At 41.3% G+C, this 25990-nt stretch overlaps 1 protein-coding gene across 6 annotated transcripts in view; it reads right to left on the bottom strand.

Moving 5' to 3' along the window:
- ANKRD26 (ankyrin repeat domain containing 26) overlaps positions 1-25990 on the bottom strand; it is a 198269-nt gene that overhangs the window by 132670 nt on the left and 39609 nt on the right. For 4 of the 6 annotated variants that reach the window (XM_061640074.1, XM_061640075.1, XM_061640073.1 and 1 more), the window contains exons 13-18: positions 18137-18221; positions 18004-18048; positions 17345-17527; positions 14490-14545; positions 11702-12724; positions 9742-9977 (exon numbers count right to left, since the gene is read on the bottom strand). In XM_061640074.1, the coding sequence (XP_061496058.1) occupies positions 9742-9977; positions 11702-12724; positions 14490-14545; positions 17345-17527; positions 18004-18048; positions 18137-18221 (1628 nt within the window). The remainder of the gene's footprint in view (positions 1-9741; positions 9978-11701; positions 12725-14489; positions 14546-17344; positions 17528-18003; positions 18049-18136; positions 18222-25990) is intronic. The other 2 variants (XM_061640076.1, XM_061640078.1) reach the window with 2 other exon arrangements.

A 25990-nucleotide genomic window follows, 5' to 3' on the forward strand; every position in this document is an offset into this window, starting at 1 on the left:
AAACAGAAGCCCTTGTCAAAAACAGCATTAGCTTCATGAGCACGTTTGAGGGCTATGTCTGACTTGTGCTCATTGGGATGCTTCAGTTGCGCATCTCCATCCCGGGGCAGAAAAGCACAGGAAAGTAGAGCAGAAACTGGCCCATCCACTGCCGGGATCCTAGGTTGCTCCATGACATCAGCATCTAGGACATAAAACTTAATTGCCTAGTTAATACTCTTTTTGCACTGGAGTGGTGAATCCCACTCTAATTTCATAATTGCCTTAAGTGGGACTGGCAATGGAATGCATCTATTTGAGGTTTTGGAAACAGGGAGAACCAATGCACTTCGGGATACTGGTTCTTGCTGCTGCTGCTACTGCTGCGTTATATTTAATTCCAGAGCAGCCACTACTTTGCCAAACAGAGAAGGGAAATGCACTTCTAAAAACAGCCTTGCTGATCCCAATTCCTTTAGATCTGATCTGTCAATTCCATTCCCCATCCTCCAACATGTCTTCCCCTTCATCATCAAGCTGCATCTCATTAGCTGCAAGCCCCTACTGCCTCCCACGTCCCTGAGCAATTGAAAGGGGACTGGGAGATGACAGTCTTTTGTGCTGTTGCACCCCTTAAGTGTCTTTTTGAACAAGGGGGATGTATTTCCACATCCCCCTGAGTAGGAGGAAGAGACCTTTTTGGTGCCCCTCCCCTTGCCAGTTCAGTGGCCAAATTGCCTATCATGGCATCCCTAAGCTGCCATGCAGGGGAGAAAAGCAGGATCTGTGATGGTTGCTGCTGTAGCAGTTGTTCTAAGGATGACGTGGGGGAGGTATTGCGCTGCAACTGAATTGGAGAGTTGACCAAATGCTGTGTGACTGCTTGAGTAAACTGACGCTATGCCTTTCTGAATGGGTCCGCCTCATCTGAGGACAAAAGCTCTAGTTCCCTAGTCACGCTTGAGAGAAGATGCGGGGGATCTGGAGAGTGTGCTGTGTCGATGACAGGGCATAAGCTCTTACTTCAGCAGATGCAATGAGCACCACTTTGCTGCGGTTCATAATTGCGAGGACTGCCGCTCCCCTATGTGCCAATATTGTGGGCAATACTGCTTTGCTACACTCCAAAATGGCAGAGCGTTAGTACTCCACCATGATCCAAAATGGTGGCCGCTGCTGTTATCTCACAATCCAAAATGGCAGCTGCTGCCACCCCACCACAACCTAGAGACACCTCTTCCTGCAGCACTGCTGAAAATCTGGCATCTGTGGACTCGCCAACCTTGAGACTTTGGGAATTATTTGCAGACTTAAGAGGGCTGCAAAAACAAGACCCTGAAGTTGTCCCTTCAACTGGGTCATCTCCGCCAATGAGCAGCCCTTGCTGAAAAGTGGCCGGAAGCTGGAGCATGCCGGAACTAACTGCAGCTGCCGCTGACTGTTGCCCAGCCTTTTTATCATGCTTCTTTTTCATTGTATGTCCCTTTGCTTTGTCCATGTCTCTCAGGAAGAAAGATAGCTGGGAGAAGGCGAGAAAGCTGACAGAGGTAGAAATCGGACGGAGGATGAAGGTAGAGAGTTCTGACAGAATTTTTTTTAACTTCAAGAGGTAAGAACAGAGGGAGAAGCAAAGGTAATAAAAGTATAAAAAGACAGAACACAGAAAGGAAGGAGAAACTACTATCCCTTAGTGAGGAGAGAACCCAATAGGATGTGCTCCGAGCTGAGACAGGAAATGAAACAGCCTCAGCAAGAGGGGAGGAACAAAAATTCACTGAAGCGTTTCCTGTCTCTGAGCTGTAGGGGGAGCTACATTACCCACTCTGTCATCCATGAGAGAAGCTCCTCTGTTGAGGTTAACAAAATCTCCCATCCAAAATCCAGAGGGTACATTGTAGATGAACTGTTTAGATGGGCAGACTTCCATAGCTCTGTTTTGAGGTATGCTTGTTTATTGTGTTGCTGCAGTGCACTGGGTGTGGGAGGCAAGTTACAAAGTGATGGTAATGGGGAATTTTATATATCCACATATATAAACATAGATATTAGAAGGTATGTGTTTTAAAATCACAAAGAATTAAGCATAGGCCCGCAGGCCTGTTGAGACCCTAAGATACAGTCTCACAGAGAACCTTAAAAATCCATAGGCCTTAGAATCAGACTTGTGAGTAAGGGCCTATGGAAGCAGGCAAAGTAAACTTAGTTTGAACTCTTGTTTTCTTGCCAGAACTCGGCCAGTGCGTAACTGACATATATTAATTAGTGTATTGTTTAAACCCAATCAGTATGTAACACAGGTGTAAGCTGTGATTAATATATTTTGATCTTGGGAAATGGTTTCTTGTGTAGAGCAAGGACGTCGACTAGGGGGGAGATCCTGTAACAAGAATCAGAGTTTTAATGAGAGAGATGTTGAGATTTAACCGATTTCTAAAAATAACTCAGTATGTTAAATTGTAATACAACTTTAGAAGTGTATTTTATGGAGAAAAAAGGTACTCTGAGGTGGTCTGCCTCTCCTATTTCTCTGAGGCTGAGACACTACCTAGCCAGAGTCACCCAGTCTTTTTCCCTAGTCTGTGTGGTCTTTAAACATAGCTCAGTGTTTTAAACATAATCCTCTCTCATAAGTTATGTATTTTATAAGATAGCAGTGGGATATTTAAGAATATATAAGACCCCTATAGCTATTAAAACCTGTGATGCTCATGAAATTTCAGCTACCCTGAGTTGAGGTAAAACCCAAGCAGGTGTGCCTGCGTCAGCCTGACCCATCAGAAACAATGAAACAATGGATGTACTGGGTTTGCTTGAAGGCACATTCACAATAGTAACTGGTTTCAGCTGGCCTAAAAGAGCATTAGTCAAGGGGACAGCAGAACAATGGTGATATTAGTAAGATGGACAGAAAATTGGAATCAGTAGTAGAATTACCTAATGCTTTCTGATTGGTTTGGAAAGAATGCAGAGAGGAGGAACTGTGATGTTATGTGGGCAGGAACTTTTGGGATTGGTGAGCTACTGTCACATGCTGTACTACTTAAAAGAGTTTGCACACAGTGCCTCAGTGCAGTCTCTCTTAGATGTCTCAGGGAGACTGACCCTGCATATGCTTGTAAAGAATAAAGGCCTACCTTTTTGCTTCAAGACTGTGTCTTAAAATTTCTTCAAGGACCCCTAGCAAAAGATCCCATAGGAGAAAAATTATCTGTCAATGGCATGTTTGTTACCGCTCGTTTCCATATGTTTCTTCTACAAATGAGCACACAAGCCTTCTGTTGAGGTCTCCCCTCAGCTGTATAGCTCTGCACCAAAGGTATTACACTGTTTCATTATAACTGTTTCTTCTGAAGCAGGGTCACCAACAGCTTTAAGCGTCCCAAGTTTAAACTTATAGAATGTTCAGCATGCAGCTTTTACCAATCCCAACAGGAGATGAGGTTGTATCACAACCAGGTAGAGCTTGGGTAGCTAGTATATCTGTTATATATGGGTTCTGAGCTGTGACATCACTTATGTCAATTACTGATTTGGACCAACAACATTCTTCCATTGTAATTGGTGTTAATATGCATTGCATATATATGTGGTATGCCAGCAACAGCAAGATGTCAGTGTCATCACATCTTACTTGTATCGGATGGTCTGGGGCATTTGCTGTCTCCCACACGGCTATGTATACAATATTTAAGTCAGTTTCCTCATGTGTCGTTGATTGGCCCCATAACCCAACATTAACTTCCATTGGTTATGGCTCTGGACCAGTTAAAATCAGTTCTGTGGGCTGCATTGGCATCAACATTCAATAGTGCATCAACAATCAATGTAATTAGTTGGGTTTTGTCTTTGTAGAGTTCAGCACCACTTTTCTTTTTGGTAGTTGTGAAACCAGAGAGAGTTGGTATTGCCTGGAATTTGCTCCTTGCCATTTCTTTCAAGTAGGAGCTTTGATACTTTTCTCATAGTATCTGTCAAACACTACATGCATGATGGGAGTTTGTTTCAGTTCTCGTTCTATCATTGCTTTGTATGCACTCATGTACATTTGCACAGTAGGTGGCTATGCTGGTCATGACACACACCACAGCATAGCACAGCCATCAAGAATAATAGTGCGGGGTACAGAATGGACCATTCAAGCACTTCTCGTGACAGCACTGTTTCCTTTGAGGAAACTCTTAGGTGCCTGCCACATATTACCATCTTCACTGAAGTAAGCAATAGCCGCTGGAACAAGTTCATGACTAAGTACATCATCCATGTTGATGTCTCGAAATGATGTGAGCAATCCCATTGTACAAGCATAAATCACAGTACACCACCAATTCATAACTATCTCCTGCACCCAGCTTCACGGATTTGATGACTATTATTATTTTAATGTTTTTGGTAATAATAGTTCCATGAAAACCAGAGGACCAATTGCTCACAAATTCACTATTACTGACTACTCCCCACAGCTACTGCACCATGCACATTTAATGAGCAATCTTTCAGAATTTGGCTTCCGACTATTTTTATTAAACCAGAGACTGCTGCCATCAAGTGGATCAATACACGTTATTAAATAATTCCAGATCTTCATGAGATCTCCAGTCAGCCTTGATACATGGATCAGCCTCTTCCTTGTGATAGGTCACAACATTCTCAACATTCCTTTCCTTCATGTCTTCCAAATCTTTTAAAATCTGTCCAACAATGTGTTGTGACAGAGCTCAAACAGCCAAAGTATTTGGTTTCAGAGTGAATGCAATTGTGCCTCTAGGGCCATGACCATATCATATATATGTTGTCTTTTCTCATGCCTGATTATGTGTTCATCTGCCATGAACTTTATAAAACAGCTCTTGAGCAAGTTTTAACATAGTTTTCAAGTAGTAGGACCCACATAGTGCATAGTTGACATGACCTGCAGCAAGGCAATATGGAAGCATTGACTCCACTGCATATAAATGCAGTAACCAGTCATCTTCTCTCTCAGCATGGATTAAATTCATTGTAATAAAAATGGCTTCAGATAGCAGTTATCCCATCGCCTTGAAGTCTAACTGATTTCAGACTTCTTATCAAGCAGTTCCACCGTATCATTCATAGATGCATCTACTGGGAGGTCTGTAATAACTCCCCGCAATATTTCTTTGGCAATCATCCCAAGGACTGTGACTTTTGAGAACATCCTGAAAGTATCTTTGGTACCCCAGCCAATGCACACTTTAGAGTGTCTTCTAGTCTACTCCCACTCATTATTGTACCAACACAGCCAACAAAGGACATAAGCATGTGCATGCCTCCCAGTCTCAGTAAGATATTATTTAAGTAACAGCCCCTCTACCCAAGTTAAATTGACAGCAACTTTATAAAGGTGTTGAACAGCTGTAAAAATAGTCCATTTCTGACCTGCTGTGTCAGTTGTTCAAGGTTTAAATGTAATATTGCGAAATTTCCCCAAGATTTAGAGAGTGGCACTCTTCTGATTCAGCACCTCAGAATCATACAAGAACAATAAAAAACCCCATATATATGATAAGAAGCAAGGTTCAGCCTGCTCTCTTGGACTATTAGATAGTTTCTGGACCTCCTCTAACAGAATAAAGACTGCAATGGGAAATAGTTCCTCAAGCGCAGGAACTGAAACATTTTCCGTCTGTTAGGCCAGATGTGTATCTCCCTTACCCCAGTGAGCCAACTTCCGACAGATGGACAGGACCACCCTCCTGTCAAAGTTGGTTCACTGGGGTGGGGGAAGATACTGCCCAAGCTGGATTGAGTTCTCTGTGCATCAGCAGATGCACAGGGAGTTCAATCCTGATTTTTGCAGTTTGGGCATACTTGGGTTCTCACAGGTGGGCAATGCCTTGGATCCATCCCAAATCCATGTGAGCCAGAGTACAATAATTGCACTGTGTCTATAGCATGTTTCTGTATGCAGCAATGAACCCAAAAAGCATACACTGGGTATATACCCCCCCCGCTGATAAACTTGAAGGGGGAACCTTCTTTTCTGGCAAGGCAGTGCTAGTCAACAAAGTTCTTGTGCATTACAGACATTCACCTTACAACCCTATTTCTCTTTAAATCACCATATATAAGCAGCAACAAGAAGTTCAGCTACTAGTGTAGTAGAACGAGATTGTGAAGAGTGCTTTTCGTTCTCTAAACACAAGGTGGAAGGAGCTTTACACATAGCTGGACATTGAGGAGGACCTGATGACCAACATGACTGTAGCATGCTGCAATTTGCAAATAAGAAGAGCCCTACTGGATCAGGCCAAAGGCCCATCTAGTCCAGCACCCATCTAGTCCAGCATCCTGTTCTCACAATGGCCAACCAAATGCTACAGAAAACATGCAAGCAGGACATGTGTGCAAGAGGGCTTCCCCTATCATGAACCTGTAATGTTCATGAGTTATTAAAAATCTAATAGCAATACTTTGGCTCCAGCAAGGGGACTCTGGGAGATGGTTACAGTTAGAAAAGACAAGCCTTTGCCAATTTGCAATTCTGAGTTTCACTTCCCAGCTGAAGATGGTTAGAGAAGCCTTAACAAGCTGCACCTGTTTATCTTTGCTGATTAGCAAGTGCCTGGTACCCAAGGTCATCCTTGGCCTGTACAGTTGGAAAACACAGTTGGGAGGGGGGCCCGCAAGGCGCGAAAATGTGAGAAACATCGAGAAGAACGTTACATCAGCCAATTCCTGATTGGTCAATTAATCTTGGACCGTTAGGATCCTTTTCCTTTAAGTATAGGGCTAGAGACCCATAGCCTTTGTTCTCTGTTCTCTGCCTATGCTGACTGGCACCAGAGTTCCAAACCTTTCTGCCTTATGGTTCCAGGGGTTGCTTATGGGAAGGCAACCTATGTCTGGTTCCATTGCTTTATGTTGAACATCCATCTCTCTTAGGAGAGGTGCCACGCAACCAACTACCTCGTGTGTAAGTAGTTAGGTGAGTTTAGTTTGTTATTTTCTTGTTGTGTGTATGAATTCTCTTGTAAGAACCTAAACCCCTGTTTGGGTGTATGGTCTTAAAGGATTACTTGCTGCTATATGTTATGTGCACTTATATATCTTAATAAAGCTACTTCTATTTAACCTGGTGTGTTCATTGAGAGAAGGGGTGGTTCTGGATTCAGTACCTCGACCAATCTCAGTCACTAACTACCAAAGAGGGTTAAGAAGTTAAAGGCTTGGCTTTTAAGTGTTAAACCAGAGGTGCCTGGCAAGGAGTGTAACTGTGACTCTTGCCTTTTAGGACCTTGGTTTTATATATCTTCTGGGCTCAGAGATCCCCTGGCTCTGAGTGGATCAGTATACAGGGGTGGTGGCAGCCTACCTTCTACCTTGCAGGGTTGTTGTGAGCGTACACAGCCTTGGCAAGGGTGAAGTAATAGTTTTTTGGTTCCAGTCTCATTTCCCTAAGGGTGGGGGTCTGAGTCTGATGCATGAACCCAGTACCTTGGTGGTCTAGGGGTCATGACATCCCCTACTTTTGATTTCCAGCAACTAGTATTCAGAGGCATAGCACCTGTAAAACAAAGGGAGGTTCTTCTAGAGAAGCATCCTGACAGTCAGGCCTAGATGATGAGCATGATGCGGTGCCAGTGTATGGAGAGCAGAGAGCAAAACCTGTACCATTCAATCATTAGCAAGGGAATGCAGGTTGTCTTCAGGCCAGGGGTATCAGGAGCACAGTAGCCCAGTTCATTTGGGACCACTAATCCCACGTTTCCCAGTACATTACTGTTTTGTGACTAGCACCCTGGTCTCACTCCTCAATCTGACGCCATCCCATTGCCCATCCTTCTATATTATCATTGCACCTTGCTTCACCTGGTATACTCATAGTTTCGTAAGCAATAAAGTTTTAGGGTGCAGTAGAGTTGGTAATTTGTGGGGCAATTCTGGTGGCTGGTCCTGTTTCTTATTTATACGGCCACAAGAGTGGCTGTATGCTATAGCCAGCATGGATTTTTCACATTCTGCCATGTTAAATGGAAAACAACCCCCATACCACTCTGCATCTTCCTATAAGCTCATTTCAAAACAAAATCTTACAAAACTTATAGTCCTGAACTCAAGAAATGTTTGCTTAACAACTCTCTACGTTACACAAAACGCTCAGAGAATCTACTTTAAAGTCTAAAACACAAGTCTAAAAAATGCAGGGCCCTGCTGGACTTTGTTCTGACAGTGATCTCATAATTTTTTTATTCCATTTTAAACAGTCATGGTTTACAAAAAAGAATCCTGACAAGTGTAGTTTGTGAAGGGTGCTGGGACGAGATGCCCTATTCCCCTCACAGAGCTGCAATCACCAGAATTTTCTGGGAAGAGAGGCTGACTGTTAAACCACTCTGGCCACTGAAGCTATGTCAGGGGAATAGGAGTCTGATTTCAGAGGCATGTTACCGAATTCTTCCAAGCTACATGGGAAGTGGATTGGACTGTGAAGGACCAGCCCAAATTGTGTTTGTATTTTTACATATTTGTAGGGCAGTGCAAAATCTCAGAGAGATCAGGTCTCCTGCTCCCCTGTCCAATTTCCCTGCTTTTAAAAGTTTGATAGAAATATCTGTTGGCTATATGTACGTTCTTAAACTGCAAGGCTTTTTGCCTATTACTGAATAGTGAATACACACATGAATGCAATTGTGTGCAGATGGTGGTTCTTACCAACTGGGTTTGGGGTATATTTTGTGGGCAAGAGTAAAGCAATTAATTTAATTTCAACATGACCTCAGGTTATGTCCCTTCTTTCAATAACTTAACAAGAGACTCTGAAGCACTTCTCATGGGAAAAGTACTTCTCTTCCAGTGCAACAGTTCTCTCACTGTTATGGAGAATGAAGGTCTCAGAGGAGGACTTCAATTTGAGGAAGAGGGAAGTCATCCCTTGGAAAGGACCCATTCCTTAAAGGATATTCAGTTATCCTCTTGTGTGACGATATTCCTCCAAAGGGATGGGGGATCCTGGTAGTGTCTGAGCTATCGTTAGGACATAAATAGCTGGGTGTATGATGGGCATACAGATAGCATGCCCTGAATGCCTGGTGTGAAGGTGGAGAACGTTACACATTGTCTAAGATAGCCTGGAAGATAGTGCTGAAAAATCAGTGGTTGCAGTGCAGGTTGGAAACAACGACATGGGAAAATGAAGTTGCACTGTCCCAGAAGCAAATTTTAGGCTGCTTGGTAGGAGGTTGAAAGCCAGGACACATGCAGGGCCAGATAGATAGACACAGCTGTGTAGCTCCAATGCATGTATGAGACAATGGTGCCAGGAGGATGGGTTTGGATTTGTTAGACACTGAGGAACTTTTTCAGACACACTGGGGTTGCACAAAAGGTATGTGCTCCACCTGAGCCAGGATGGAACCTCTTGGTACTTAAAATAAAAAGTGAGGCAGATTAGCTGCTATGCTAATTGCAGGAGAAGCTCTGACAGAAGCTGAATAGCAAGCTATTTGGAACAAATCATCCCTCAGGGATTAATGTGAAAATGTTTATGATTGCCCAAATAAGGAAAGAGTAGAACTAGTCATAGAGAATGCAAGGCACATTATAGCGATTCAAAAGAGTCAAAGCACCATTGGGAAAAGCACACATAGGCCAACTCATAGTTTAATCATGTTTGTTTACTAAACCATGGTTTATAGAAATTATGGTTTAGTGTTATGTGCAGATTCAGTCACTATGATGCAAAACAATAAGACAAGTTGGTGCACAAGAAAACAGATGTAGATTAATATTAGTCATACTCACTCCTTAAAAGATACTGGAATTAACCTCTTTCTATCTGCTGAGGAAATTATGTCCATTACTTGGCTTTCTTCTGCTATTTCACCGTCTATTTTAATATGTTGTTTTTCATTTTCCAAGGGGTTTTGCTCCATCTTCTGTACAATATTCACAGTCAACTTTTTTTCAATATTTGCAGTTTCTTTTTTTCCAGCGGCCTCCACTTCCTCCCATTTCTGCTTTCTTTTTTCCTCTTCAACCTAAAACAATGATAATCTCAATATATCTCTCAGAAAGCATGTAAAATATTGATAAGGTAATATTAGTCCTGTTATTTATTTTTGCTTACCACTCCAGAAAACAACAAAACAGTTTCACCCATGAAAAGAAAACACTATTAAGGTTGTAGGTTAATAAGAATTAGTGTTGTATAATACGATATAATAGAAGAATACATGTATTAGTGATAGTGAAGAAAACTAGCAACACACAATATTGAAGTGAAAGCCGATCAAATATTTAGAAAAGTGACCAACAATAAGGTAATGAAAACAAACCCTTACAAGAGTAATGTTTCACATAGCAAAAGTGAAGAGTTGCTAAGCAAGAATAACAGTAAATGCAAAGACTGATCAATACCCTGTTCAGAAGCCACTTTCACATTTTTGCCCAATTTCTTAACCAATATGAAATGGGTGCAGTTCATTTTTTTGCACTTATTTAAAACTTGAGGCCTTTTTACATTAGAATAGTCTATAATTAAATTGGCAGATTCAGTGTTAAAATCACCTTCTAATGGAACAAAATCACATCAAATAGGCTGTGTATACATTATCATTTACTGACTCCAATGCACTCCTCCCACTGCTGCTTTTTCAATCCATATACACATGACATTAGCCACAATCCAAAGGTTTCCTGTAGTTTCTTGTGAAATATTGCCATTTAATGTGGTTTTCCCCAAGCCAGCTTCATTGGGCTTGAGAACAGTAGCATTCAAATCGCAGTGAATCCCAGAGATGTACATTGAAGACATCTACCCTTCCTGTGGGGGGTGGTCCTACATGTCTGACATCAGCATAGAGGAGCATTCTCTTTTGTCTTTCTATCTTCCTTGCTTGTGCCTCTGCCAAGGTGAGAGGGAGGGAGCCAATCAGACTGCATGGGTATATCAGTGACACGACCCCATTTGCCCACACTGAAAAGCCAGTCTGGGCTCATGCTGGCTTTCCAGTTGTTATTGGCATGGAACAGTTACACTTGGTGAAAACCGCTAAAATAAAATGTGGAGGAGGGTTCAGGGGAAGATTTGCCAGAAGAAGACTTACATGGGTTTAGATCGCCACGTGCAATACAGACAACAATGGGTTTTCCAGCACCTTAGAAGATGAGCAGTGTGTGTACTCAGATGTAAGTCCCAAGTAAGTGGATTTGGATTGCCACCTTAAACTAATTCTACCCCATTATTTGAGAGTAAGCCCTACTGAACTCAGTTAGACTTACTTCTACGTCATGTAGAGTGCTGTGCAGTCAGGCTGCGAACTTATGCTTTCACACTTACTTGGAAGTAGGGTGACAGCTGCATGAAGATGATTTCTAGGGGTAGGGATGAAAGTTTCACCAAATGTGAGTTGAAGGGATGGTGAAGAAAAGGAGAAACCAACCAGGCAATTCTTATCAGGTGAAACATCCCTGCCCCCTCTCCTCCCACTGGTGTGGGGAGACAGCAGGCACCATGGAAACAGATCAAATCTGTACACCAGTGTGCAAATTCAAATTGAAACACAGTGAGGGGGAACTGATCTCACTGCACTTTAAGCTGATAATGTGTACACAGCCATAATCTTCCTTCCTGTTCTGCTTAAGAACCATTGCATGGAGTTAACAAAGGGGGCTTTCCAAGAAATGCTGAAGAGCTAAAATGAACAGGATGGTTGAAGTGCAAGAAAGATCAAAGAATGAAAAGCAGCAGGCACTTCTCTACCTCTTTTTGTAGCTGAGCTTTTTCATTCTCCAAAGTCAGGAACACTTTCTGCAGCATTCCTACCTCATTCTTAAATCTTGCTACATCACGTTTCAGTTCTTCATCCAGTTCTTTTTTTGATGTTTGATGGAAGGCTTGTTCAGAGTTCCTCACTTCATTTCCAATCTCAGTATCAGTATTTTTACCCCTGCTAACACCATTTTTAAAATGGTGTAGAGTATCATGACTCGTATTTTTTGCTACATCAAAATGTATGTTTGTATTGTCTGTCATGATCAGTTGTTTGAGATGTGCAGTTTTAAAAGTTGCATCTGAAACAATATCTTTAGAACTATGCAATGGTGAATGATTAGGACATTTTATTGGAGCTGAAGTCTTCACACCCTCATATGTTTCCAAGTGTTCAAATATATTGTCACTCCTTTCTTCACATATATTGGTACTTCCTGCATTATTAGACAGTACCTCATCAACTGTGTTCCAACGATGCTCAATGTTTTGGTTCCCATTTTCACTCAGTTTAAAAAGAAGCTTCTGAGAAATGGAATTTTGAGAATATAAAATGGAGTTTTCAATACTGAATTCCATTTCTGTAATAACAGGCACTGATTCTCCAATATCACCCTTTCCTTGTACACCAACAGTAGCTTTAGACAGATGAGGTGATGGCAATTCTTTTATGCCTTCTAATACACCACAGAAGCCATCTTGCGATCTTCGTTCCACAGCAGTATTACATATTTTCTCATTTACATTCGTTTCACCAAATATCTGCTTTAGTTCTGCTGTAACGCTCTTAAAATTTGTTTTGACTTCCCTTTTTTCATTTGCAACCCACATTTTTTCATATCTTTCTTCCCACAGTGTTGAATTAAAATGAGCGTCTTTATCATTAGATTCCTCATTGTGAACGACTGCTTCAGTTTTCTTGTCATCACAAGAATATGAAATCTCTGCCATGTCAGTCTGATTTTCAGGTGATGGTTTTTCAATAGAGTTGGGTATGTCTATTACACTTTTATCCTTATGCAAGCAAGTATGGACAAAGAAAAAAATCAAACAGTAACCAGTAAGTTAAAAATTATGCTACAAACATAAGAAGAGATTTGACATATGAGGATATTAAAGATGTTTGGGGTACATTTTTTTCCAAATTTTGTTTTCTCAGCTATGTATTTTGACCAAATTTTTAAGGTACTGCACCATCAATATAACTAAAATATATTTCTTCCTTATGCTACTATTGAAATATAAATATATATCTTGACAATCCCATCAGTGAGACAGATTTTTATAAAGTTTAAATTAAAAAATCTGAGTAGGGTCCCATTATTAAGTATTCCTATACAGATTTTCAATTGTTGTGTAGACAGAAAGACTGTGTAGGCTAAAGAAAGGGAAAGAAGAGCATCAGAGGTCATGACCCTCAAAGTAACCACTAGTGCTCAGTAATTCTAATGTTTTCACCTGAACAGGAATATCCAATAAGTCACAACTTGTTTCCAAGCTAAATGAGGCCTCACAACCACTACCACCCCTCCCACCTCAGCTATTTTCACCATTCGCATGGACTGGCACTGGTGATTAATCACTGGGACACTGTGCAAGCCACACACAGAAACTGGTAAAACACTTGTGGAAATATGTGGAAAAGAGAGGAAAGCTTCCTCACTATATTCATCCTTCCATGCATGTCTTATCATGAGTCCCATATCCACTACTGAAAACCTCACAGGCTCCAGATTTCCCAGCCTGAGTTGAGCTGCTCTACTGATGAAGCAATTTCCTCAACACAGACCCTGAGGAAGCCATCTTCCTGAAAACAGCTCCCAGCAGGACCTCTCAACAGGTCCCTCGTTTGAGCAGAAAAAAATCAGTGGCTGTCACAGTCCTTCTAGGAGCCATCTCCAAGACACTTCACAGAGGCACTTGCCAGCAGAGACTTGTGATGTTGTAGAAGGTAACAAATGACCACATCTTCTGTAATTTCAATGGTGGGCAAAGCCTTAACTTGCTCACAACAAACTGTTAAACGGGCAAAGGGAGATAAATCATTTCAAATTTCTTATTCAAAATGATAAATTTTATTAATTTAGTAATACATAAAGAATGAAAGAAATTACAAGATTCTTGATTACAGGAGAGGTTTTGACACTAAGCTATGATAAAATGTATGTTGTACAAACCTCTCTTGGTGGGACTATGACTGTCATTCCAGAAGTAACATGCCTAGGTAATTTCATATGCAAGAATCACACAAGCATGTGCTGGACTACTGCAAAGGTCTGCCCATTATTTTGAATTCTTCAGTAATTGCCATTTCACCGCTACGCAGAAGCAGACAGATATTTCAAAGGATACTTTTCTATCAGTGGCATAGCTTTTAACTCTTTCCTTTGCTCAATTTCTATGACATGCAGTGGTCCATATTTTCAAAAGTTGGTATTTTCCCTACCCCTCATTTTTTATGCATAGAGAAAAGTATCTACAAATGTGTTGAGACCACAGAAACCAAGAACCTTAAGGAAGTTCCTATGCAATTAAATAATTCAATTCTGGAAGTAAAAGAGTGTTTGGGCAGCAGTAAGAATCCTGACTGGTAGTATTGGGTAGAAAAATAAACAATGTATAGTTTGGAAGCAGGGAGGACAAAGGCATTAAATTTGTCTTCATCTTCAAAAGGAATCACTGAAACTAATAAATAAATAAAGCTTAAAGCTTATTTCAGCCACATAATGTATACCAATATTCAGTATCAATATTCAAACAAACCTTTTCATTTACATACCTGTTTCTGATCTCTTTCAAATTCTTTGATGCCCTTTTGTTTATTACATTGCTGATCTGTAAAATATTGGATGAAGACAATTGTAACTGTTAATTTGTATTTTGCACTGTACTTCATGAAACAGACATTTATTATAAAATCAAAAAGCTTCTAATGGAATATTTTTTAAAAAACTGTCAAGAAAATTATACCTATTAATTAATTAAATCCATTTATTTATAGAAGGAGTTAAGCTGCAGAAAGTACAGGAGAAAAATATATTGTAACTAGTCTATGCAATTATCTTTATACGTTCACATGACATGGGGAAAAAACCCAAAATAACTTTCCTCTTTCAACAAGCCTTTTAGGTTGAGGTCTATCCCAGTCTGTGTCTGTGTTAGAATTGCTTAATATGTTTTTTAATAATGTTTTTAACCCTTTTGTTGTTTTTAAAAAATGTTTTTAACGCTGTTTTGTTTTAATGTATTTTAAGATGTTTTTATGATGTTTTAAAGTGTTTTTAGCGCTTTGTTTGCCACCCTGGGCTCCTGCTGGGAGGAAGGGCAGGATACAAACAAACAAACAAACAAACAAACAAACAAACAAACAATGTGCAGACCAGACTCAAGTTCCATTTCTGAAAGCAGACATGGGGAACTTTTTCAGCCTTGAGGTCAGAATCTTTAGCTCACTCACTTCTGGACTAAGGTCATTCCATAGTCTTCTGGGCCAGAAGCATACAAGCTGCTCCAGAATCAGAAACCGCCTATCAATCACTATGATGCTAGGAGACTCATTTTTCCTTTGCAGAGCAGCTTGAAAAGTCACACTACAAAGAAGATCCTAGCTGATCCAAGCAGGGCTTAAAGTCACCACCAATCAATTGAATCACTGATCACTGTTGGCCAGTCTTGAAATGTTGGGACCAGAAGACTGTTAAGACTTTAAATAACTGTGGCTAATTCAGGCCTTTGAATTTGGATTTCTGTGCTTGACATTTGAGTACAATGTCTGGGAACATTCCTGCAAGTAAAGAACTATATTTGGAGTAAAAAGGCTAATCCTATACAGTTACGTGGGAGTAAGAACCACTGAGTACAGTGAGATATACTTCTTAGCACATATTCACAGGATTACAATTTAAGTCTCGTATACTCAGTTCTCTACATGCACAAAATAGATGCAAATAATCCAATCTGTGAGTCAGTTAATGTTAGAGTAAACAAATATTGCATGGTCACTTTAAGGGATATTTGGGAAATATCCCATGTACCTGTTTACCATGATGTAACTTCCTAATGGGTGGGGTTTAGTTACCTGACTTCCTTCTCCTTTGTCCTGGGGGATTTTTGAATATCCTCCATTGCTGATCTTCCTACCTTTGAGAGAGGGCGCATGGCACAGATGCTCTCTCTGAGAGCATCCATTACTAAAGACCAAGATGGACTGAGACTATTTTTCTTTCATCTAAGCTATAGGGCCTATGGTCTTCTAAACATATGAAAGCTCGTAAGTAAACATTCTTTTCTTTTACCTAAAGGATTGTGTCTGTTGTTATTTATATAGAGAAAGGTGGGGCTGGTTTATATTCTCATTCTGCTGCTTGTATTTTTACAACTCTGTTAAGAAATAGGACCAACCAAATTAGTTCTTATTTCTGTGTGTATTTTTATAATACCGAACAGTTAAAGTCCCCTAAAATATTTCTAACCAGAAACTCACTGATTTAAGCCTAGATCCAACACAGGTGAATATATGCGAGTCAGATTATTGCTTCTAGGTCAGTATAGTCTATACAGACTAGCAGCAGCCATCTAAGATTTGAGACAGGTTCCCAATCCTGCCTGTTTGCAGTTGCCAGGAAGTGAATCTGGGACCTTTTGTATGCAAAGCATGTGCTCTAACATTGACATATAGTTTTTGATTCCTTCTGCCCCTCCCCTACACAGTTAGCATTGTGAAACTGAACCTGCAAGCAGAGTGCTCTCTGTTCTGCTGCCTTGTTCTTGCCAATAGGAAAATGATTACTAATCTAATTACACAAGCAGCTGTCAAAGATAAAATACTGCATAATGCAGTGGTGGGGAAGCTCCAACCCACATGAGTAATTAGGCCCACCAGATCTCTGAGCGTGATTTGGATGAATCACATCTACCTTTCCCATTCTTGGCATCATATGACGCAAGACAAAGTTCAAGCTGCTTGCAAAGGAAGAATTAGGAAGTGTACTGTAAACGTGTTGCCACTTCTTCCTTCATAGCCCAAAATCAGCACTTTTTGAATTTGGTGCTTTTTCTGTCACCTTGCATGGTGACAGAAAAAGGCACCAAATTCAAAAAGTGCTGGCTGCAAATGAATATTTATAGCTTTGGCTAAAATTTAAGCAGTTCAAGTTGCAGCCACAGCTTGAACTTTCAATCACATGATGTCATATGGCATCAGGTGATGGACATATGGATGGATGCACCCAACTATCAAAGTGGCCCATGGAACATTGGCTACTTCTGAATCTGGCCCTCTAATAATGGAGAGCTCCAACTTCCAATCAAAGTCATCAATAGAGTAATCAGTACGCTCAAAACTGTCAGAAAGTTTCCAGCAGTAATCAAATAAATGGAAGATGAGAAAAAAAGAATATGAAAATGCCCCCCATCTGCCAAATTCCCATTTAAATTAACTGTTCAGCATAGATTGGAACCAAGACTAATCAAAACACAGCTAACCCAGTTTCAACCCTTGCAACCCACAAGTCTGTTAAGTGGACCCATTGAATATCAAATGGGTTGTGAATAGGAGCCAAGTACTGCAGGATATTTTCTTTGCCCTTCAGTGTATATTCACATATTAATTTAGCAAAGAATGAAACTAACTACCTTCTGAAGCACTTATTATTCGAACATCAGAGAATTCTGCTCTCACTGTAACAGGAGTTTTGGTTGCATCATCTCTTGTTGCTAATTGTAGTGGAGATGCACCTTCTCCCATCAATAAGTTCAAGGGTTTAGCAGAGGGAACAATCTTCAGTGAAATGCTGGCAGAATCCCAGTCAGAAGCATCTGAAAAGCAGAACTTTTTTAAAAAAACAAAATAGGTTCTATTTACTGTAATAAACACGACACATTTACTTTCTCCAGAAAACAGACTATAATTATCTAATGTGTTTTAAATCAATGGACAGAAAGTTCTATAGTCTGTTAGTAATAAAAGAAAGCTTCCTCTGGTTGAAATACTCATCACTGTAATATGGATTAGCACTTGTCTCCTAGAACTAGGAGTAAATACTTTAGGGATTTCAGTGGTAGCCCTGTATGAAAGGGTCTTGCTTTTACAATATTTGCTCATATGGCACAGAGTGTCCAAAGGCCATGCTGCCTATCTTTTCTCAATAGTTTCATAATGGAAAATTTGTCTCTTCTTTTTGGCAGTGTAAGATAAAATTTGGTAGCCTTATGTACTTTTTCCAGAAGGGCAGAACAAAGTTTTTGTTAATTTCTTATGCATAATACAAATATAAGCAAACATATCTAAGAACCTTCAATATCATCTGCACCGTCTAAACCAAGTTCTTCCATTAAATCTGAAAGAAGAAAAATATGAAATATGTCAGCTAGAAATGTTATTACATTTGTTTCCTCCCCTAATTACTTTATTATAGCAAACATTACCTGATTTTTGCTTTTCTCTGGTCTCCATCCCTTTTAAAAGATGAAGATTAGCATCATGTTCCAAGTTTGCTTTATCAAACTTTGGCTGCAACAAGGATAAACAAAAAGAAGAATGAAATATCTGAATGAGACTTGTCAAAGAATGTTAGTTGTTGTTGTTGTTATTTAATTAATTAATTAATCTATATCCCACCCTTCCTCCCAGCAGGAGCCCAGGGCGGCAAACAAGGCACTAAAAACACTTTAAAACATCATAAAAACAAATCTTAAAATACATTAAGACAAAACAGCGTTAAAAACATTTTAAAAACTTTTTTAAAAGGGTTAAAAACATTATTAAAAAAGATATTTAGCAATTCTAACACGGATGCAGACTGGGATAGCTCTCAACCTAAAAGGCTTGTTGAAAAAGAAAAGTCTTCAAAAGGTGCCGAAAAGATAGCAGAGATGGCACCTGCCTAATATTCAAAGGGAGGGAATTCCACAGGGTAGGTGCTGCCACACTAAAGGTCCGTTCCCTATATTGTACAGAACGAATGTTATAATGATTAACTGAAATAATTGAGTCATGTGACAAATTATAGAAGTTACTTCAGCAGCTTTTGCATTTTTTTCCCAAGATGATTGCTTACGGGCATGCATATTTTGGGTGGATGTTTCAGTTCTCATTAGAAACTTACTAACACCAGCTAGGCACCCTGTAAACTGCAAAAATTTCTCTATATTCCTAGAATGAAAACAAAATAGTACCCACAAATAAAGAAGTGAGGTTAAAAAAAGTATGGGCTGTATCAAAATATGACCTTCCATATATTGGTGCCTAGTTTACATTCACAGAAGGACTGTTTGCCAATGCCACTTTATTCAACACTGGTCACATCTCTAATTGCAGGTGCTGTCCCTCATACTCCATAACAGTCACTCTCAATGACAGGAAGGTCACTCTTCCATTTAGGCCAATGTAAAGGGCAAGCAGTTGAACAATTATGAAAATATATTTAGTGTGGATTTCTGCTAGGACGTACTGGGTTTCTTCTCCCACTCATTAACAGTAGGGAGGGCCAAACTCAATGCTTTGCAGCGTCCCTCCTGGCGGGAAAGCGCTCCTCTCAGTTTTGTAACATGACCAGGCTTAAGGAAAAATGCAAATCTCTCTATCTCATATAGATCTAGCACCTTAGAGACGATTCTTGATGGAAAAAAGAAAGAATAGTTGTTCTTACCATAAACGGTATTTCTTTGTGGATGTCCAGAGGGCTCCAAGATGGGTTGTGCTCCCTGCCCTGCAGCTCGGAGACAGGAAATGCCTAAGCTTCAACAGAAGAGTTTGCTCCTCCCTTCCTGTTGAGGCTCAGTCCTGTTTCATGGAACAACGTAGAGAAAACCGATCTCAACAAAAAAATTAGTAATAGTGGGGGGAAAACAGTCATGCAGGAGAGTGAAAACCATTAACACAACATGGAACACTGTGGTTAACAGTAATGGGGAATTCTATATATCCACACATATATAATCATAGATATTATAGTAGAGAACCCTAAATCTTAACATTTAATTCAGACCTGTAAGGAAGAAAACCTGTTGCAAACGGCAGCGGTCACAGGGACCTTCTGATTCTTTGCCAAGACCTGGCCGATGCATAACTGACAGAATATTAATTAATCTATTGTCTGGAATCAAGGAGTGTTTAAATTGTGAGAAAAAAGTTGTGACTGATTAAATCGCTAATGTTTGATTCCTGAATATAGCAATAATGCCATCTAGAGGGGAAAAAAGCTTTACAGCATAATCAAAGAGTTTAATGAAGAGAAACAGTGAGATTTTATAATGATTTTTAAAATAATCCAGTGTGTTATATTTATAACTTTATAAGTGTGTTTTCATTAAGAAAAAGGTACTCTAGGGGTGGCCTGCCTCCTCTATATTTCTGAGGCTGATACTGGTTAGCCAGAGTCACCAAGTCTTTTTCTTTGTCTGGTTTCACAATGTAGCTCAGGGGTTTAAACAAAATCCTCTTTTATGAGTTGTGTATTTTATAAGTAAGGAAATGGGATTTCTGAGAAAGTATAAGAACATATAAGACCCCGATAGCTATTAAAAACCTGTGATGCTCATGAGATTTCAGTTACCCTCAGTTGAGGTAAAACCCAAGCAGGTGTACCTGAGTCAGCCTGACCCATCAGAAACAATGCAACAATGGATGTACCAAGTATGCTTGAAAGTATATTCACAATAGTAACTGTTCCAACTAGAACCAAAATTTATTAGTCTTGAAAAGACAGTAGGACAATGGAAACATTAATGAGATTGACAGAATCATGGAATCACCACTAGAGTTAGCTAATCCTTTCTGATTGGTTTGGAACGATTGTAGAGAGGAGGAACTGTGATGTTGGGTGGGCAGGAACTCATGAGATTGGTGAATCAGTCACCTGCTGTAACTGTACTCTATAAAAGAGCTTGCACACAGTGCCTCAGTGCAGTCTCTCCTGCATGTTCCTGGGAGGCTGACCCTGCATATGATTGTAAGAATAAAGGCCTACCTTTTTGCTCCAAGCCTGTCTTCCAATTTATTCAAGGACCCCCAGCAAAAGATCCCAAGGAGAAAAATTCTCCAACAACAGCATGTTAAAGACTTAAGGAACAACTGACACATGTGAACAAGAGTTAGAAAGGGAAAAGGGCACCTCTGAGTGCAATCCCAAGTCCCTAAAGCAAAAAAGATGTTTATAGGTAGCCAAGCAGGGTCTTGGAGCCCTCTGGACATCCACAAAGAAATACAGTTTATGGTAGGAACAGCTGTTCCTTCTCTTGTGGATGTCAGAGGTCTCCAGGACAGGATGTACAAGAGCTAAGGCCCTAGGGTGGGATAGCCTTGGACACAGATAGCTAAAACTTGTAAAATCCTGCATCCAAAGGTCACCTCAGCAGAAGCATATAAGTCTAATTTAAAATGCTTTGTAAAGGTAGAAGGTACGGACCACATTACTGCCCTACAGACCTCAGATATGGGAGCATTAGTGGAGAATGCTGCAGACTTGGCTGCTGATCTGGTGGAGTGTGCTGTGGTATTTAGGGGAGAAGGTAAGTGAAGCACTTCATATGCCAAAGATATATAAGCTTTAATCCATCTCGATAAGTGTGGAACAAGTAGCCTTTTTGCCCAGAGTGGTGGGGTGAAAAAGTGTCAGTCTTACAGAATTGTTTTGTACAATTAATATAAACTTTCAGGGCCCACCTAACATCTAGCGAGTGCCATGCTTTTTTCTTGGGTTGGGAGGGTTTAAGACAGAAAGATGAAATAATTTCTTACTGCCAATGAAAGGCAGAATTAACCTTTGGAACAAATGCTGGGTTAGTACGTAAGACAACTTTATCTGTGGGGTCTCATTATGGCTACCAAAAACATTACTTTCAAAGAAAAAATTCAAAGAAACACAGAATTGAGAGGTTCAAGGGGAGGTCTTTGAACCACTAACAAGACATGTGGAGGCCCCAAGTAGGAAAGTGATGCTGTGTTGGGAGATTCTTAGCAGATACCCCCTTGAGAAAACACTTTAGCATGGGTTGTGAACCCAGAGAATCTGATGCTGTAGTTTCCAGAACAGATGAAAGGGCCAAAGCTTGCCTCCTCATGGTATTAGAGATAAACCCAAGTCCTGGCCTTCTTGTAGGAAGGATAAGACATCAGCAATGGAGGTAGCTACAGGATCAATGTTATGATCCTTGCACCAACATAAGGAGAGCAGGTGGCCTGGTAGGATCACAGAATGGAACGTCTTCTAGCCAATAAAATTGTTTCAATCACCTTGGAAGATAGGCCAGACTTCAGCAATTGGTGCCACTCAGCCTCCAAGCGGCTAACTGTAGCTATTCTGGATACAGATGCAAGAAGGGTCCTGTCACAATGGAAGATGGAATGGAGAAGATACAGAAAGACATACTAGTTTCCAAAACCTGGGGTGCCTTGGCCAATGCGGAGCCACCAGCACTACCTGGGCCCTTTTGCATTTGATCTTCTTCATCACTCTGGATATCAGTAGTAGTGGGAGAAATACATACAGCAGGCCTTTGGGCCACGAAGTTGTGAGAGTATCTACCTGTTCTGCTCCTTGGTCTGGTTATCTTGTGAAGAAGTGGTTGACTTGGTGGTTGAGTTGTGATGCAAACAGGTTGACTGAAAAGCGCCCGAAGCAGTGTTGCAGCATCAGGAACACATCCAGATTCAAGGTCCACTCCCCTGGGAAGAGACTCTGCCAACTCTGCCAGTCTGCTGATGTGTTCAATTTCCCTTGGATATACACTGCCTTGACAGATAACAAATGAGTCTCCACCCAATGTAGCATGGATGATGCCTCAGCCTGAAAGGTTTGATATCGAGTTCCCCTTCAGGAATCAAATGTGCTTTGGTATGTGTGTTGTCTGTGCGGAACAGGAGTCCGGGAGATCCAGGATATTGTAAAAGTGGTGAAGCGCCAGGTGGGCTGCCCTGAGCTCCCTGGTGAGGCTGGTCATCCCTCAGGTGAGATTTGCAGCTTGAGTTCTCTGCTGTAAACGCGGGTGGTTCCAGGAAGGTCGACCACTTCAGAAATCTCAGCTGTGATTGGAAGGCCAATAGCCCCAAAACGAATTGGAGGATGCAAAGGAGCGCCTGGGATGACAGCAGTTGTCTTTCCTCTGTGATGGCACCAACTTCCTTTTATCTCTAGTCTTGACCAGGGCATCATTCAGTGCTCCTTCACCAAAGAGTTTAGCCCCACCACAGGTGACAGAAGCTAGGTTGGCCCTTGAAGACGCACCTACATCCCAGTGGGTAAGCGACAGATGTCTACAGGTGACTACCTTGACAGCCCTAGCACAGCAAGAAAGTCGTGTGGAATTCATGATGGCATCAGCTACAAAGGTGGCAGCACAGGATATTTTCAAAAGAGTTCCTCATTCTAACAGCATATGGTTCAGGGTTATCAAGCAGGTAATCAATCCATAACAAGGTCACCCTAGCAAACACTGAAGCAGAGACAGAAGCATGAATAGACAATGCAATTGCCTCATGACAGCACTTTAATGCCAGATCTGGCCTGCGTTTGTTGGGGTCCTTGAGCTGGGCATCCCCATTCCGGGGAAGGAGTGCCTGAGATACTAACTGCACAATGGGGCTGTCCACAGCAGAAGTTTTAAGTTGATTCACAAACTCAGGCTCTAGAAGATAAAACATGTTAGCATAATTGATGCCTTTTTTATGTTGTAATGGCGAAACCCATTCAGATTGTACCATTGCTTTCAGTGGTGAAGGAAAGGGAATACAAGATGGCTTAAAGTCAGGAAAAACAGTGGGACTCTTAAACACAGGTTCCTGTTGATTTTGAGGATCAGGGTTTAAATCTAATGCAACCAGCACTTTACAAACAGGTAAACAGGAGAATGGTGGAACAGTCTTGTAGAAACTAGCTCATCAAGGTCTGAGTCACCGCTCCACTCACCTTCTTCAAGGTCTTGATTGCTGACAGCGTCTCACTGCTGACCAGTAACTGAATGCCGTGAAAAGTCAGAAGTATTGGAAGTGTCTCTTAATCCTGTCTGACCTCTTGCCACCTGAAGTGGAGTGGGAGAACATCCCCTCAATCAATGCCGTTCTAACAGACATTTGGCGGAGAGGGTTGGACCATTACCTGTAGCAGCCACAGCAGAATCAGCATTAAGTCTTTTAGGTGTACGACCCTTGGCCAGCTCAGAGGACATATTAAAGTCTCCTGTACTTGTTGCAACCATTAGCCTGTATAAAATATGGAAAAAAATACTGCTGTGGTAGCAGGGCCTGCTGAGGGAAAAAGAACTGCTGAGGTAAAACAACTGCTGAGGAAAATTGAGCTGCTGAGGCAAATCAAGTTGCTGAGCAGGGGAAAGAGGAGACAGGGGAAGGAAAGGCTTGAAAGACCTTCAGTGAGAAGTTGTTCAATGGAGCCAATTGTGAGGGAGGAATCCTGTCAGTGAATGCTCTTAGGACAGTGGAAGAAGGCTGCACACTAGGTGGGGGGAGGGGTTTCTCTCACTCATAGTGGTGCAGTAGTCATTAGATGAAAGGAGCTCCATTTTTCTCTGACCTTGCAGGGGCAATGGAGATGTGTGTACTTGTCATGCCAGAGGCATGGATGGTGCAGGGACCGATACTGCTTGAATTACTCCTTCTATGGCTGCTGCTAATTCCCCACTTTGGTCTGCCTCCATAGCCATTTGAGCGCTGGGCTTCCTGTCCAGGATCGAGGCTGCATGGCAAGGCCTCAGTTACTCCGCCTTCCAAAGCACTGGAAGCAAAGGCCTACGAGGAAAGACCTTTGCATGGGTCTTCTGAGGAAGAAAATGACGGGCATGAGAGAAGCTTCACAATGGCAGCTGCCTGAGTCCTTTCCGCTTGGGTGCTTGCTGCTGCTACCACCAAGTGCTGCCCCAACACTGAAACGTGGCTTTTTCTCTTTTTTAATAAAGGCACTTTCAAGCACAGCTGAGAAGAAACAGTTTGTTCTTACCGTAAACAGTGTTTCTTCATGGATGACAAGAGGTCTCCAAGCGGGTAGTGTAGCTCCCCGTACAGCTCAGAGACAGGAAATGCTTCAGCAAATACTTTTGCTCCTTCCCTCTTGTTGAGGCTCAGTTCATTTCTTGGAAAAGCTTTAGAAATCAGCCTCAACAGAAAAACTCAGGGATCAAACATAGTACATGAAAAGAGGAACACACATCCATACAACAAATGTTGGGCTCCTGCTGGGAGGAAGGACGGGATATAAATTGAATAATAAATAAGTAAATAAATAAATCGTGTTAGGAATAAAGTCAGCTGACCATCAACAAACAGAATAGAAAAGAGGCATGGCCCTCACTGATTCAGTCCCAGCCACCGGAAAAAATAGAGACTCACAAATACTGCAAGGATGGGCATTGCAGACCTCTTGTCATCCATGAAGAAACACAATTTACGGTAAGAACAAACTGTTCCTTCTCTCATGGATGACAGAGGTCTCCAAGAGGGACATACTAAAGCTGCAGACCTAGGGTGGGACAATGGTAGGCCCAGAGGAGGAGAAGATCTGTTGCAGAACTCTGGGCAAATGATGCCTCCACCAAGGTGTATAGATCAATTTTGTAGCACCTGGTGAAGGTATTGGGAGTGGACCAAGTCGCTGCTTTACAGATATCTAGTACTGAAGCATTTGTGGAAAGAACTGCTGATGTAGTGGTGGACCTAGTGGAGTGTGCTGTAATGTGCAGTGGTGACTCCAAGTGTAGGGACCCATATGCTAAGGAAATGACAGTTTGTCCTTACTGTAAACGGTGTTTCTTCATGGATGACAAGAGGTCTCCAAGTGGGTATTGTAGCTCCCCCTACAGCTCAGAGACAGGAAACACTTCAGCAGACATTTAAGCTCCACCACTCCTGCTGAGGCTCAGTTCATTTCTTGTAAAGCTTCGGAATTCAGCCTCAGTTTAAACTCAACATAAAACAGAAAAAACATCCAAACTTGATAGTAACTGTATTAGTAACATGGTCTACTGACCAACAACAAATGACACAGAAAAGTCATGCCACACATTGACTTCGTCCCCTCCATCACAAGAAACTCTTCAAGGGTGGGCCTTGCAGACCACTTGTCATCCATGAAGAAACACTGTTTATGGTAAAGACAAACTCCCTTCTCTCATGGATGACAGAGGTCTCCAAGTGGGACATACTAAAGCTGCAGACCTAAGACAGGATAGATGCAGGCAGGACTTGTAAAACCCTGTGGCCAAGAGAAACTTCCGCCGAGGCATACAAATCAATTTTATAGTGTTTGGTAAAAGTGTTCGGAGTGGACCATG

Source organism: Rhineura floridana, chromosome 8 (genome assembly GCF_030035675.1).
Source record: "Rhineura floridana isolate rRhiFlo1 chromosome 8, rRhiFlo1.hap2, whole genome shotgun sequence".
Lineage (NCBI taxonomy): Eukaryota > Metazoa > Chordata > Lepidosauria > Squamata > Rhineuridae > Rhineura > Rhineura floridana.